General features: G+C 41.0%; 1 protein-coding gene across 2 annotated transcripts in view; it reads right to left on the bottom strand.

Moving 5' to 3' along the window:
- Window positions 1-2,244: 2,244 nt before the first annotated feature.
- limk1a (LIM domain kinase 1a) overlaps window positions 2,245-15,924 on the bottom strand; it is a gene marked incomplete at its 5' end in the record, with an annotated part of 95,917 nt that continues 82,237 nt past the window's right edge. For both annotated transcript variants that reach the window (XM_079514381.1, XM_079514382.1), the window contains 7 exons: window positions 2,245-7,554; window positions 8,445-8,602; window positions 10,002-10,057; window positions 10,928-11,084; window positions 13,400-13,465; window positions 14,115-14,174; window positions 14,825-14,956. In XM_079514381.1, coding sequence (XP_079370507.1) covers window positions 7,353-7,554; window positions 8,445-8,602; window positions 10,002-10,057; window positions 10,928-11,084; window positions 13,400-13,465; window positions 14,115-14,174; window positions 14,825-14,956 — 831 coding nt within the window. In that variant the 3' untranslated portion in view covers window positions 2,245-7,352. The remainder of the gene's footprint in view (window positions 7,555-8,444; window positions 8,603-10,001; window positions 10,058-10,927; window positions 11,085-13,399; window positions 13,466-14,114; window positions 14,175-14,824; window positions 14,957-15,924) is intronic.

Raw genomic sequence — 15,924 nt, forward strand, 5'->3', positions numbered from 1 at the left:
ATTCATGGCTCACCAATACAGATTGGACAAAAGTACATTGTGGTAATTTAAAAAAGTTACATAGTGACGCCTTAGTTAAGATGATTTCATTAACTAATTTTGCTGTGGACCCCCTGAAACTCCCTCAAGGTCAAGGACAAGGACCTCTCTGGGTCCCTGCGGACCTCGCTTTGAGAACCACTACTACTGGAAATATGTGTGTTTTTCCAAATCAAAGCTGTTTTCAATTCACAGCCCTTTTCTGTGTCACTGACTGAGTGAATACAGTGTCAGTTTATCATGACCAAACTGGTCACAATAAGCAGCTTGAGGTACCATATCAGAAATTCAATAACATTAACCACTTATGCCAGTATATCGTACAACGATTTAACAATGTTATTGTTAGCCGAAAATAGCCGAACTTCAGGCTCACAATGTGTTGCATTACAAGCTTGTAGATCTAATATGTTTTGATAAATAAATAAATAAATAAATAATAAGCTTGAAGAACCCAAGAAGCTTTACAAAATAACAAACAACCAAACAATTAAAAAAGGGGGAAAAAACAACAACAAACAATTATATGCCATAAGCCTGAGAGAATAGGTGTCTTGTCCAGTGTTTAATGGTTTAATGCCCAAAATTCCCTGTCAGGTTGAGATGTTGTTAATAATAATAATAATAATAATAATAATAATAATAATAATAATAATAATAATATTACATCCAATTTATAGCACTTTCTTGGTACTCAAAGTCGCTTAACAAAACAGAACAAACCAAACAAAAAGCAACTTTATTAAGAGAATTAGGCTACTAGTTAAAAGGCTAAAAACTAACCTAAACAAAACTAGATAAACACTGAAAAGGTGGGTTATTATATTGAAACATGTTATGCCTTTTACTTGTAGGGGGGAAAAAAACAAGCAGACAAAACTGTAACAACTACTAGCCAGGCCTAGGGTAGCCATCAACCTTGGTAGTTTTTGAAGGCCTCCGACCGGAAGTTAAAAGCGTAAAGGACACGACTTGACGCGCTTGTATTTGGTGTAGATTCCTTAACTTGACGGAACAGTGGTTCACACACAAGCAGCCAGCCTCCTGCCAGACTGACATGACGTCACGTCAAGGCACATGCACGCACGGTCTGCAGCAGCGCTGACGGAATGACAACAATCGCACATGGGTGCAAGGAGCACCCTGCCGGGATAACAATTACAACACCCTGCTGGGGGACAGACCACCCTGCTGTGACATCTACACCAATCATAGCACGCTTCAGTGTGCAGGTTTGGTGTAGTAAAAAGTCATAGCCTACTGGGATTTCAGCGGTTCAGCCCGACATGTGCAAACTCAGTGTGTGTCCCTGCTTATTCCAAGGATTTCTGTGCCCCGACCCCAAAATAATGTGAACTAGTCAAGTGGCCAATTTGGTATTAAAAAGTCATTCAATTCCCAGTTTAGAAATATACAGATAATGCCTATATTACACTTTTACAGTTTTACTGTGGTTTGTTTCATAGTTATATCAGGTTTGTTTACTGTTAGTGTTGAGTGAGAAAACAACATTGCACATTAAAAGCTATTGCTAATCATTTGGGGATCACTCCAAAAACATTTGGGGACCCCAGTTAGGGAACCACTGTAGTGTTTATCCAGAAGGTGCGGTGATGACATGGATACCATGCAGTGACTTTGGCACGAATCTGGTGCTGGCTGGGCATTAAATTGAGGTGGGCTGCGGGCACTGGAGATGACTAGTTTGTCACCCAGTTTGCCCATGTCCTCAAAATAGTAGCTCTACTATCTCCAGTTTTTAGAAATATAATAAGAAAATGCACAAACAATGAGTTCCCCCAAGTGCCCAGTGTGTTTGCAATGTATTTTCTCACAATTGATGTGATGTACCATCTTATTTCAGAATGAGAATTATTTGTTATTACACAAGGAAGTTGTCTCCACATTGTAACCACTTAAAGCCCTATATTTATATCGTACTACACTGACTACAGTATTGCACAAAGTATCAGCAGATTTACAAGTGTGTGCTTGTGTTATTTTGGAAAATGTTTGAACATTTGAAAATTTGTTGGAACATTTTGCCGATAATGACATCCACAGAGTAGGGTTGGCAGGTTCAATGTAGTCCTCAATGTCAATTATTGTATTTATTTATTTAGATTTTTTAAAATGGTCTCATAATGTTTGGAGGGTAATACACTTGCAAAACAGCTCGAATAAACAAACAAAAACATTTCAATCTTTCGGTTTAAGGAGCAACAGTTTTATTTCAGCTGCAATGAAAAAACAGTCGCCTCCTCAGATTCTAAATATTCACGTAGGATTAAAGTGCAGAATTGTTTTCACAGCTTGTGTAAAAAATAAAATAAAAATAAAAAAATAAGACAAAAAGAAATATAATCCTAAAATATCAAAACCGACAATGGGAGATCTGGAAAATATAAATATGATACAGAACAAGAGGAAATACCATAAAACATATATAAGTATCAGCCACGACAATAACAATATTTGATCCATTAGAATCAGGCTTGCTGCTTTACGATACAAAAAAAGGAAATCAGTTCAAAATGTATACGTTTTCGAAGTCGTTGGCAAGGCTAGCTTAAAACAAAGGCACAGCATTATTGAAGAGGTAACGATCCTTTGCAAAAAGAAGTGCTGCGACAACATTCTCATTCATTAACACACACGCACACATGCACGCACGCACGCACGCATGCACGCACGCACGCACGCACGCACGCACGCACGCACATACTGTACACATACGCAAGCACACACGTTGGAACATGCTTCACATGACAGTAACACCGTGAGCTGGAATGGAGACACACTGCGAAATCACTCATATTCAAGTCTGCTGACAAATATTATATTATTATCAGTGGGATATGGTCTTAATTAATTAACAGAGAAATGTTCTGTGTTGGTTCATTATATGCATGCTCGTTTGAAGTCTAAGGTCAATTTATGCTTGCCTTTATGCGACAAATGTAAAACGTGTCACGGAGAAACTTCTCAGAGGGGGTCAGGCCACGAACTGATGCAGAGAGTGTCTATGGGGGAGGGACTTGTGACCAGGTGTTGTAACCAATCAATCACAACACCTGTTTCATTCATGGAGAAAGAAAACAGATTTGTAAAGCGTCAACTCTTCGCTATGCTCTTCGCCAATAGAAGTCTATGTAGAAGAGCCACCATTGGACTGGCCCTGTGAAGTGAACGGAGATGTCGTAACTCTCCTTCAATGGCTCTGGGTCTTGTCCAAGGTGGGAAAAGCAAATGGTCGTAGACCCCACCCATAAATTGTTGAGTATACTCTGATTGGTAGTAAGCTCCGTTACCGTGGAGGTGCACAAGACTACATCCCTGTTCCTTCCCTGTTTACATTTTGTTGGGTGACACTGTCGACAAGACGCAGACAGTATGAACGCTCCCATCTCAGAACGCAGTGAGAGACGTGTGTTGCTGTTCGACACACAAAGCAAAAAAGCATAAACTGACCTTTAACAGTTACTATACTGTGACTGCTCTCCTGTGTGATGTCACTGTAATTTACTGAATTGTAAAGTAGCGCCAGAAAGATTTACAGCCCTGAGCCAGAAAGTTATGAAAGCGGAAGGTGAGACCAAGCCACTTTAACCACTTGATTAACCACATAAGCCCTATGTCATACGATGGATTGCAAAAATAGCAGCTATATAAAATACATGTACACTATTTTTGCTATTGTTTGACCATTTTCGCCTGAAATAGGGACTCCAAGGTTAAAGTGGGTAAAAGGGTTGGGTTAAAAGAGAGGCGAACAGCAGTGGAAGCCTCTTCGGGACATCATCACATTATGAAACCACGCATAACCATTACACAGAATCTCATTCACAAAGGACCAGGCTGTAGGCAACAGGCAGAGCCGGGTCCTCAACATCCTCTTGGTAGCAACGACCAACCAGACAACGTTGTGTGTCTCTCTTGCATGGCATGCTGCTGGGTTGAATAAGGACATAAGAATGCACTTTTCTGCATTCATTCATCCAGCAGATGGCTTATTCAGATGGCTTATTTTGGACGAACGCTCGGAAGGAGCTCTTAGTGGTTAAGTGTTTTTGTCAAACCGGTGACCTTCCGATTACCAGATGACCTCTCTACTCTACCCACTCCGCTACAACCACACCGGATGGCCTTGATGGTGAATTTACAAAAAATAAAATAAAATAAAATAACCAAATTACTTTTTTACGTTTTTTACAGAAACGTCTAGTGGTATTTACAAAGTCAGTTAAAAATTTGATTAACAATAATAAAAAACTTGATTCTCTGGCTTGTTATCAAGAGGATGGATTTCCCAGGACACATGTTTGAAAGGCTCGATCAGTGTCTTGCATTCATATATTAATATACTGTATCAACCTGAACCAATGTCATTTTGAATTCTTTATCACAAGTAGCCCAAAAGAGGAGAGAGGGAAAAAAGAGAAATCATGGCTTCAAGATGCGACTTGGGTATATAGTGCAAATTAAAGTACTCAAATCTATACAAAAAGATTTCAGTGGTTTCATATCAAAAGAGATGCTGTTTTCTTATACGATTCTATTTTTCCATTCACTCGTTATCGTATTTTATTCTTTGTTTTCTTATTTAAATTCACAATGTATTAGAGACAAAAATAGCTCGGTTTAATAGCATAAGTAGCCACACCTAGCTAGAAACACCATGCAGCTCGTGTTGTTACGCCAGATTTATAGCGCACTTGTATAAATCAATTAAGAATTACGGTGAAAAAACTAAGATGAAAAGAAATCGATTTCAGATTAGAGAGTTACTGAATATTAGGTGTAGAAAGAGAGAAAAGTGACAGCAAAAGAGAGCGATAGAATGTATATGCAACACACAGAGACAGACAGACAGACACGTACAGAAGTATTTACAGCCAGCATTTTACGTGTAAACAAACAGTGGGGCATCCTGGCGTCCCACATGGACACTCCATGAAAGGAGAGAGGGGGATTTGTGTGACGTTCTCATCACCTCCACACACTCAGTGAAGCCAAATTCATTCATTGATTTTCAACTAAACAAAACGTAATGCATCTTGTTTCTACGTGTAACACCCGGGATCGAACCCGGGTCTCCCGTGTGGAAAGCCAACACATTAACCACTAGCCTAAAGGGGAATTCACCCTTGGCTTGGTGGGAGAATTCTGGCTTTTGGTCACCAGGCAGAGGCTCTGAGCCACTACTGCTACATACGGCGTGGGAGCAAGTCGTCTTTGTGCGAATGTATTTATTATGTATGTCTATCCCCGATGTGTGTGTCCGCAGTTAATCTCGCAAACCACTGCACCAATTAGTGTCACATACCTTGTGCCCGTTGTGAGCAAGGCCAAGAATCTCAATCCAAAGATTTTTCAAATCCTTTTTTCAAATCTATCAATGTTATAATAATAACTATTCTTTTTTGGGGATATCTTTATCTCAGATCCACGGTCATTCCAGACCAGTCTGGAGCCAGGTGGAACTCCATATTTGAGCAAGAATGACGACATCAATAAGACATCAGAGATCCACAGGGAAGCCACGCCGATATATGATTTTGTCTTGTTTAATTGACAATCCGTCATGTTTAGCGAGCCACGCCTTCTTCTTATGACAAAGCATGAATTAGGCTTAACGACTGATGATTAACACATCGAAGGTGGTCATTACTCATTAGACATTAGCAACTATGTTTGGGCTTTTTGGTAAAAAGATGCCAATGAACCCATTGAAGGAGATCTTGTCTTACCATGTGATTCTATGTTGTGATTGTGTTTGTGGCAAGTCTAATGACACAGTGACACAGCAACTGCATTGGCTGAGGTTTAAGAGACAGCTCCCATGTTCACTTATAAACAAACATGATGAATTTTGCGGTGACGTGAGAGAATGTAATGGTTGAGTTCTAAAAGCCTGATGTATAATTAGTTCTTAGTTGTGCACCAGTGTTGCACATCAAAAATAGCAGATCTTACCAGCTCACAATGCACTGTGAGCTTGTAAGATCAGCTATTTTTGGCTTGTTTGACTCAAACAATTAAAAGGTGGTGTAAGTGAAATTTCTGTGTTAAAGTAAGTGTTGAATTGCTCTATATTCAGTAATGGTTGCTATAGAGTTTGTTCTGTAACAAGGGGTCTCCCTAGTAAACAGAAAATACATTTTCAAATCGGGAAACCAATTTATGATAATATCTGATTACTATGGGAATATAGAGCTTTAACCTTTTAACAAAAATATCACTTACACTAACTTTGACATCCCTAACACTGGTATCATGGTGACTCAAATGTCCCCCCAACATGTTTACTAGAGTCAATCCTTTCTCTGTAAATTTCAGCCGGTAGCCCAATAAAAATATGGCAATGTAGCATACGTATATAAAATATGTCTATCCATTTTACAATATTTAAAACATTTACAATATCACAAGCTATGTACAACAAGTATGAGTTTAAAAGCAAGAAGATTTCACCTCAGAAAATCACTGAAATAAGTTAACTTGTTTTAAAAGATCAGGAGGCGATGTGTACCGAACGCAAAACGATGTGTACCTCGGAGTTTCATCAGTGCTACACGGTGTGACGGAGAGGAGAGCAGCGTGACAGACACCAGTGGGCCTAGTATTCATTATTCTACTGGAAGTGTGCAAACCAGGTCACGCACATTGGGGACAGACAGAGGCTCACGTTGACAGGGATGTGACCCGACAGCATTATTTACAGTCATGCACTTTTCAGACGACCTTTAGAAGCTCCGAAAGAGCTTCAATTAATAAAACTCTAAAACTGTATCTGGACATATACTGTGTCATTGCACGTAGAAAGCGCCCCTCTCCGTAGCATTTAAAACAAGGTTGATCTCTGATAACCAAACCAAAAATCAAATCAAACCCAAGATCACGCGGGTGAAATTTGCAAACACACGCAGAACAACTGATACAGTTTTGATGAGGCATCTTACTTCACCTCTATGGCCATATAACGTTACAGCTTCAACAGTTTGACTGACTGGTGAGATGATCTGACCTGTTAATCTGCTTCAGGTTATCTTAAGGGGTGTAGCAAAACATCAAGCTATGGTTATAACCTTTCTGTTGTTGATTTGACGTTCCATAGGACAACCTGTTCAGCTAGAGCCAGACAGTTTCCCTCCACACCCAACTGTGTCTACCTGGGTGTGGAAGGGTTTTCACAGTACACCTGTCCTTAGGCAACACAATGCCATCCACCACGCCCGCTGACGTAAGACAGGTGCCACAGCTCCCGTCTCTCTCTGCCACTCACTGCCACCCACCACCAACGCTGTGGGGATTTAGCTGGAAGCTGCGGCCTCCTCTGGTTGCTCAGCATGAGGTTGCAGGCCGTTCTCGGAGCGTGACGTGGTGGTGGCGGCCATGCTGTGGTTGGTCCAGAAGGCCTTGTGTAGCTGTTCCAGTTCAGAGACCACGGGAATGCCCATGTCCAGGTGCATCTTCAGGTTCCCCAGCCACTCCTCCAGTTTGGTGAATGGCGGACTACAAGAGAGAAAAACTTTTTTACAACCCCATTCTGTGCCTTGTTGACCTGGCTGGTCTCCCTCTACACCAAATCCAATTTCAATGAAAATAGCCGATCTACAAGCTCACAACGTGCCGCAACACAACCCGTGTAAATGTAGCACTTTGAGATTTGTTTCAAATGTAAAGTCCATTTACTAGTTTATCGTTGTATAAAATCCTTTTATCCTACTATAAAATGAAGGAAACTCTGTCAGTCAGTCCATCTGATACTCAGTTTCTCCTTGCTTTCCCTAAATATAGGGAAAGTATTAGCATTTTTGTGACCGGTCCTCACAGGCCAGTATAGGATCTGTAGTCATGGTTGTGGTCACTTAGCCCGGATTGACGGTGGGTAGAAATCAGGTGTATGAACTAATTCATATTATTGTTATTTTAGCAGAATGTTCATCTATGCCAGAACAGGGATGCTAGGGTTCATGTAGGTCAGTGGCTCTCAACCTGTGGGTCGGGACCCCCAGGGAGTTTAAAGACAATTTAAGGACTTTCAAGACCGTTTTAACATCTAAAAAAAAAAAAAGACAGAAAAGAAAAAGACTACAGCAACAGTAATCAACAAACCTTTCTATAAAAACTGGTAAAACATTGGCCAAATAGTCAAATAATATAAGAGGCAATCTTTTTGAAAAATCTGTTGCGAGCTCGTAGATCTGCTACTTTCACAATATTTATCTGTGGAACAGAGTCAAACTAAATGTAATGACTCAACTCCTACCAATGACTCTACTCCTCCACTCATGCCAAGTGCTTGTCAGGGTGGGGGGGTTCCCAGTTCAAATATGATTATTTTGGGGGGTCACGGCCCTGAAAAGGCTGAGAACTGCTAACGTAGATAAAGAACGACTTACCGTTTGTCTGCGTCGAGGTCACAGCAGATGGCTGCCACGGGGAAGAAGGTCGGGGGGCAGTCAGCCGGACAGAAATGCTCCAGGAAACCAGACACGTTCAGACCAAAGTCCCCGGCCCGGGGCAGGTAGTCAGGGTCTGCGTTCACCCTGCCAATGATCTGGAGAGAAAGGGACACACCCAGTTTGAAAAATGTTTTGTCTATATTGACGTGCCCAATATAGGGAAGCTGAGTTAGAAAGTGGTTAAGTGTGCCTTTGGGTTTTTATAAATATTCAACCAATGAAAAGTATTAACAAGAGCTTGTGAACACAAGTAATAATAACATTGGATTCATTGGAATCTCCTGAAAAGTAACGTTTTTGACAAACAGTACTCCTGGTGGGACAAATTACAGAATAATGACTTTCCATATCAACAACGATATATCACCAGCATAAACCATTAATTGTTCCTACACCACTATAAGGGCATAATGCAATCAGCTAACAGCACATCAACTTTATTTCAATTCAATAGTATACAGTATGACATATTAAGCTACGGTTTGGCTTTACAAAAACCATGGGGTGTGGTTTGGGTTCTGGTTGGGTTTTCACATTACATGGTCCGTAAAAAGAAATCAAAAATGAATAAATAAAACACGAGGGTGTTTTAGCGTTCAAAAGATCCACAGGCTAAAAGATCCATTTTCAGCATTTGGGAGGCTGGACAAAAACAATATTTAGCAGCCACCCCTCCCAACCTAGCCTTAGGGGGAAGGCTTTCACCCTGTCCCCCATCATCACCGGCAGGGGTCACAAAAACAGATCCAGAACAGTGCCACAACAGTGAGACCACCAAGCTGAACCTGATGGTTCAAGGCATGGCGTGTATATCTGTCAGGAAGCCACATGAAGAGCAGCTTCCCCTTCTCTCTCTAATCTATCTCCTCTTCTATCTAATGATGTCCATGTGTGTGTGGGGGGACTGATTTAGACCTTGTTGCACAGCGGCGTCGCGTGCCACAAAAATGTCAGATCTGCAAGCCACCAACACGTCGCATTCACGACACACTGGCGGCTTGTAGATCTGCTATTTTTGCCACGTAACACTGTCGTACGACAAGACATAAATTTAGGCATTACTTTGACTGACTGACTGAGCTCTGGAGCCCAAAGTCTGCTAGAATAGAGCCGGGGCTGAGCTTTAATGCTTACCACACGTCACCAGGATTGAACTGACAAGACCCCGGCATGGAATTTCACTCAGATTTTAAAATACTTTTGCAGTTTGGCGCTCTGGGAAGTCCTTCCAGTAACATGAAACTAACTTTACTTTTTTCTTTTTAATCTATGAACTTTTCAGGGTTCACTTATTCGTTCCCCAATAATAAGCCCAAAAATATTTTAACCACTCAAGCCACTTAATGTGGCTTCAAAACAACAATCCTTACTCACACACAAAAGGCAGAGCAGTTCAACCATGTGACATCTTTGTGTCATTACATTCCAACATGTGCGAGAAATAAAAGACACAAAAACCTTCAATGATGTTTTGATTGGATGTATTTTACTGACCTCACAGAGCATGATTCCAAACGAGAAGATGTCCACTCTCTCATCGTAGCTTTTCCCTGAGAAGACAAAAACAGGAATTAATTAATATTTTCTGTACATTGACCTGGAGAAAATGTAAAACGTTAATGTTGTTGAGGTATGCAAGGTTAGCAACAAATACAAATACTATTCAAGTTACGATAAAGTTACAAAAGCTACATATCGTCGCTGTCCAGCTAACTCAATTTTTCTGTTTTTTTATGTATTTTCATAAGTCACCCTTTCTATGTGTGTTGGTTAAAAACAACTTGAACCAATGAAAAGTATTAAAAAGTGCTTCTGACAAAACCAGCTCCTCAAACTGTCTGCTAAAACAGCTCCACCACCTAATTAAAGTCAGTATTGCTTTTTTTGTTTTGTTTTTTAGTTTTTGTTTTTAATACAAGGTTTTCTTCATTTCCTGAAAAATGCATATTTTTCATTTCCTGAAAAATGATCCTTTTGGAGTTAGCTAGGTGCTGCCCGACAGCAGTGATATAGTTCCGTATAGGGCTGCTCTGTCACAGTTGGATCGGGTTGATCAGGACTTTGATCAGGATCTGTTAGTTTATTAGTCGTTTCTTTATGCATTTTCCATACTGAATGAATTATTTCTTGCTAAAATGTGATGAGCACATCTCTTGTAAACTCTAGATATTTCAGATTTTTATTGAAGGGCTAGCCCCTTGATATGCAGCATCTCATTTAACCCTTTTGATTCAACCAGTCTATAGGTCAATAGCAAGCAGTCAATTCACAATAGAATATAGTTCAGTTCTCAACCTCGCGTCTGTTCATGATTGCATGCAGCAGCAAACACAATCTTACAGATTTCGTGATTAAATCAAGTAAACAATTAGTTGATGAATTCTGGGGGGAAATAAATAAATAAAGGGTTACTAATCTACCATGGATCATCTCTGGAGCCATCCAGTAGGGGTTCCCCACCACCGTGTATCTCTTCCTACGGTCAGGTTTCTTCAGGCCGGGCAGGATGCCCTGTGCCAGCTTGTCAGGCACCATGAGCCGTGCCAGGCCGAAGTCTGCCACCACCACACTGTTGTTCTATAGAGAGAGACAAGAGTTAACCTGAGGCCAGTTTTCTGAAAAACGTATGTTGCTAATGCTAACAGTGGTGCTCAAACCTTTCCAAGTCAAGGAGCCCCGAAATTATATTGTATTTGTCCCCCGACTCCTATCTCAAAATAATTTGTTCCAGCGACCCCCAGAAACAAAGATTTGGCTTAAAAATGTTCGATTTAAAAAAAAATATATTCAAAGATTTGCTCACGTTTGTTCACGATTCTTCAAAAAATGGCAGATCTAGCATAGCATAGCATAGCATGGCACAAAGTGACACACTATGAGCTTGTATATCTGCTATTTTTGAATAGCCAAAGTATGAAATAATGGTTAAAGTGGTTAAAATATAGATACAATCTAAAACGACACAGATGCTTTCCCTGTTGTAATGGGTTAAAGTCTGCCACCACCACACTGTTGGTCTACACACAGAGACAAGAACAAGTTCAAATCTAAATTAATCTGTTACCGCCACACTGTTGTTCTACAAAGACACCAGAGAGACAGTCAAAATGTAAATTATCACAATATTTGTGGCCATATATTTATACATATTAGATATGGTAGATTAGATATAATGGAAAGAATATCACAACCTGCCCCTTGCTCCTAGAAGTTAAAACCTCACTCCTGTAATTTATCCTTCTCTGTATTTACACTGTAGACGGTAAGTCTTTAATCAGGACACACTGCATGTGTTGTGTTCCTCATGTGGGCTTTATTTGAAGAAGGTTACTGTAGGTCTGCTGTACAGCATGCAATAACCTACTGTGTGTGTTTACACACTGCAGGGTTCACTCAACATGTATGTGAACTGTCACATCTCTGTTGTCACTGTGCACACCTGACTGTCGTCATGAAGGACAGCTGCTAATCCCCACAGGAAGCAAACGCATGCACGTACATAAGAGTGAATGTACAGTACACACATGCGAACGCATGCACGCGAGCATGCACGCACCGACGCATGCAAGCACGCACACACTCAAGACTCTTGCTGTAGCCCTCATTCAATGCCACTTTGACTATGCTTGCACCTCTTGTTTCTCCAACATCCCAATTTCACTAAAAACTAAGCTTCAGACTTCCTAAAACAAACTGATTCGACTGCTTCTCTGCCTAAAAGACCCACCTAATTCCAACAACAATTTTGCTAGCCTGGGATGGCTCAGGGTAGAGGACAGGGTTAAGTAATGGGATTGGTTATTAAGATAGTCAAAGGTAACCTGACTCCGCCAGATTGCGCCAGTATTGAGTTCACAAGTTCCCTCCTCCTGCCTGCATCTGGGCTCTCTCAGGCAGAAATGATGAACCGGAAACAGCGGGACAAAAATCTGATATCTCCATAATAATTTCGAGTTGTAGTCTTGTTAGGTTGTGTTTACATTTGCGCTGTGGCAGCGCTTCAATATGTCATCAGTCTCACATTGATCCCGCCTCTAGCGGCCGCATATCACTCCGAACAAAACTGGTTCGGAGTACATGGGGCGGCGGTGGCTCAGGGGTAGAGTGCCTGGATGGTAACCGTAAAGTTGCCAGTTCGAACCCGGGCTCCCCCAGAGTCTCTGTCGAAGTGTCCTTGAGCAAGACACTGAACCCCTAATTGCTCCCGATGTGCTGGTTGGTACCTTGCATGGTTTCCGCTGCCATCAGTGTATGAATGTGTGTGTGAATGGGTGAATGTAATGCACAATCTCTGTAAAGCGCCTTGGATAAAGGCGCTATATAAATGCACCATTTACCATTTACCATTTACATCGTCTCTGCCCGAGAGAGCCCAGACTCTCCCTTCTGGCTGCATGGAAATGTTGTCCAGCAGGGAGAGTGGTTTCACCAGGCTATGTCAAAGGGGCCTTGCCTTCAATGCCCACATACCTGACTAACTACTCCTTCTCCAAAGTGAGTGACACCCACAGCCACAATACTAGAGGGAGCGACAACAACGATCTGGTTCCACCCATCTATAGAACAAATTCTCATTCTATTACACCAAAATGTGGAATGCCCTCACACCACTTAAAACATGTGAATCACTGCCGGATTCTTTCAAAACAGGCCTGAGGTAAACTCACTCCTCCCATAGAAACGAGATGACATTCATTGCCGACATTTAAAAATGTTAGATTTTTTTCTTTTTTTTTCTCCTTGAAATGTATTTTGGTGCTATTTTTATGCTATGTTGATGAATTGAAAACATAGGACCACACTGTCCCCAGGACTTTTATGTCTTATCCTTTCATCCAAGCTGTTTACATTTCTGTCTAATAAAGTATTCAATCAATCAATCAATCTCTTACCTCTCGGACCAAACAGTTGTATGAGTTCAGATCTCGGTGGATGATGTTCATGGAATGTAGATATGACTGCATGACAGATACAGCGAGCGAGTTACACAGACAGATAGACAGGGAGAGAGAGAGAGAGAGAGAGAGAGAGAGAGAGAGAGAGAAAGAGAGAGAGGGAGAGGAAGGAAGGAAGGATGGAAGGAAGGATGGAAGGAAGGAAGGAAGGAAGGAAGGAAGGAAGGAAGGAAGGAAGGAAGGAAGGAAGGGAATATAAAAAGATAAATTAAAGAACAGAAGGCTTAGGTAATCTTGGTACCAAATGGAACCGTATAAGCATTGTTTAATTCCCTCTGGCTTTGTGGATTGCAGTAATCCAGTCACGCATTGTTACTGTAGTCAAAGAAAATATGCCAAAGCAAAGCATTTAAACCCGTCTAAAGCTATCTAATCCTGTAGGAATTCATCTTGTCATTTCAACCCGTCTAAAGCTAACTAATCCTATAGGAATTCATCTTGTCATTTCCACAGGGACACATGGGCTACTACAGGACTGATGATGTAGTTAATACAAATAGCCACTGGAGGGCAGTATTAGTAAGGCTAATAGAAACTATTGCATCCACATCCACTACTGCACTGCAGCTTTCCCTGCTCAAAATAAACATATTTTATTTTGACTTGATGTACTCTTGCTATGAAATGCCCACCAAAGATGATGTGAACTCACCATCCCTGCAGCTATGTCCTTAGCAAAGCTGACCCTCTGGTTCCATGGGTAGTTACTGTCCTGTGATCGGAGTTAATGACAAACATCACATTGTTCATGAGCAGGAAGGAGTCATGTCTCATTTCTATTAATATTTTAGACCTGATGTTCCAACAGGGATGAAATAATACACCAGCAACCAGAAGCGATTCCTGGTTAGCTTGCGGCTAATGGGGTAATTCATGCTTATTTGTGTGCTGGTGGTAACACACACGTTGTGCTGTGACGCATTGAGCTTGTAGATCATCTATTTTACAGTGTGCAACATCAGCACACAACACAAGTATTACATCAAGTATAATACCGATACGACCAGACACACTTCTGCAATGTTGACTAAAATGTCTGAGGAGCCAAACAAAAACAATATTACTTTTCTGTACATGTAAACAAGAGATTACAATAACCCAATTTTGTAATATCTTGTGTACAGGTACATACAACTGGGAAAGCATCTGTGTCATTTTCACACACACACACACACACACACACACACACACACACACACACACACACACACACACACACACACACACACACACACACACACACACACACACACACACACACACACACACACACACACACACACACACACACACACACACACACACACACACACACACACACACACACACACACACACACACACACACACACACACCCCTCACCATCTTCTTGATGATCTCCCTGAGGGTTCCTCCCTTGATATACTCTGCAATGAAGTTGAGTCTCTTGTCTTTGTAGAGGACGCCGATAAACTTCAGCACGTTGGGGTGTTCCAGACAGCGCATCACCTTCACCTGAACACACAACACAACGAAAGGCTTTAGTTTTTACACACAGAAACCTGACACCTTCCTGAAAAACCCTGATGTTTAAAAGTGAAACACCAAATGGACGCCCTTCGTGTGCATCGAGATTTAACATTACAAAGATTGATGGACGCCCCCCCCCCCCCCCCCCCCCTTCCCCCTTTCCTTTTCTTTACTTTATTATTTTTATTTTATTTTATTTCTTTATTTATTTTATTTCATGTCTGTTGAATTACTCGATCAAGATGTTGTCTTTCATGTTTACATTTCTTCATTATTATTGTTGTTAGTATTATTTATGATTATTATTTTTCAAAGGTGTTACTTTCTATGTTGCTGCTGTCTCCTTGGGGAGACAATTTTGTATTGAAGAACTGAATGATGATATATGATGCATATGTATAAAATGTATTGTCTACCCCGGCAATGACAATAAAAAACAATAAGTTGAAAAAAAAAAAGTGAAACACCATCTTAAAGGACAACTTATTTGATTTGAGTTAAACTGAACTCTCTCCGACATAATGAGACTTACCAATGTGTCCTGTATGTCAAAGTCTTCACGCGTTGTGAGCTTGTAGATTGGCTTCTGACTATAATTGGCTAGATTGCCATCCTACAACTTTTGTAAATATACCAGTGTGTGTGTATATGTGTGTGTGTGTGTGTGTGTGGGTGTGTGTGTGTGGGGGGGGGGGGGGGGAGACCTGGTTGGAATTTTGACAGTACGTCGGGGGGTTTTCGACAGTACAGCAGGGTGTTTACATAAGGCACCTAAAGATGACTCTTTTTTTCTCCTCCATTCCAACCTCAGTCAGGATGGGAGAGTTTTATGAGTTGTCAGCATCTCAGCGTGACGACAAACCTCTAAAACCCAGGGGTGGAAAGTATATTTACTTAAGTACTGGACTTAAGTACAATTCTGAACTAGAAAAACTTGAAATGGGACATTCTGC

The sequence above is a fragment of the Electrona antarctica genome, assembly GCF_951216825.1.
Source record: "Electrona antarctica genome assembly, chromosome: 11".
Lineage (NCBI taxonomy): Eukaryota > Metazoa > Chordata > Actinopteri > Myctophiformes > Myctophidae > Electrona > Electrona antarctica.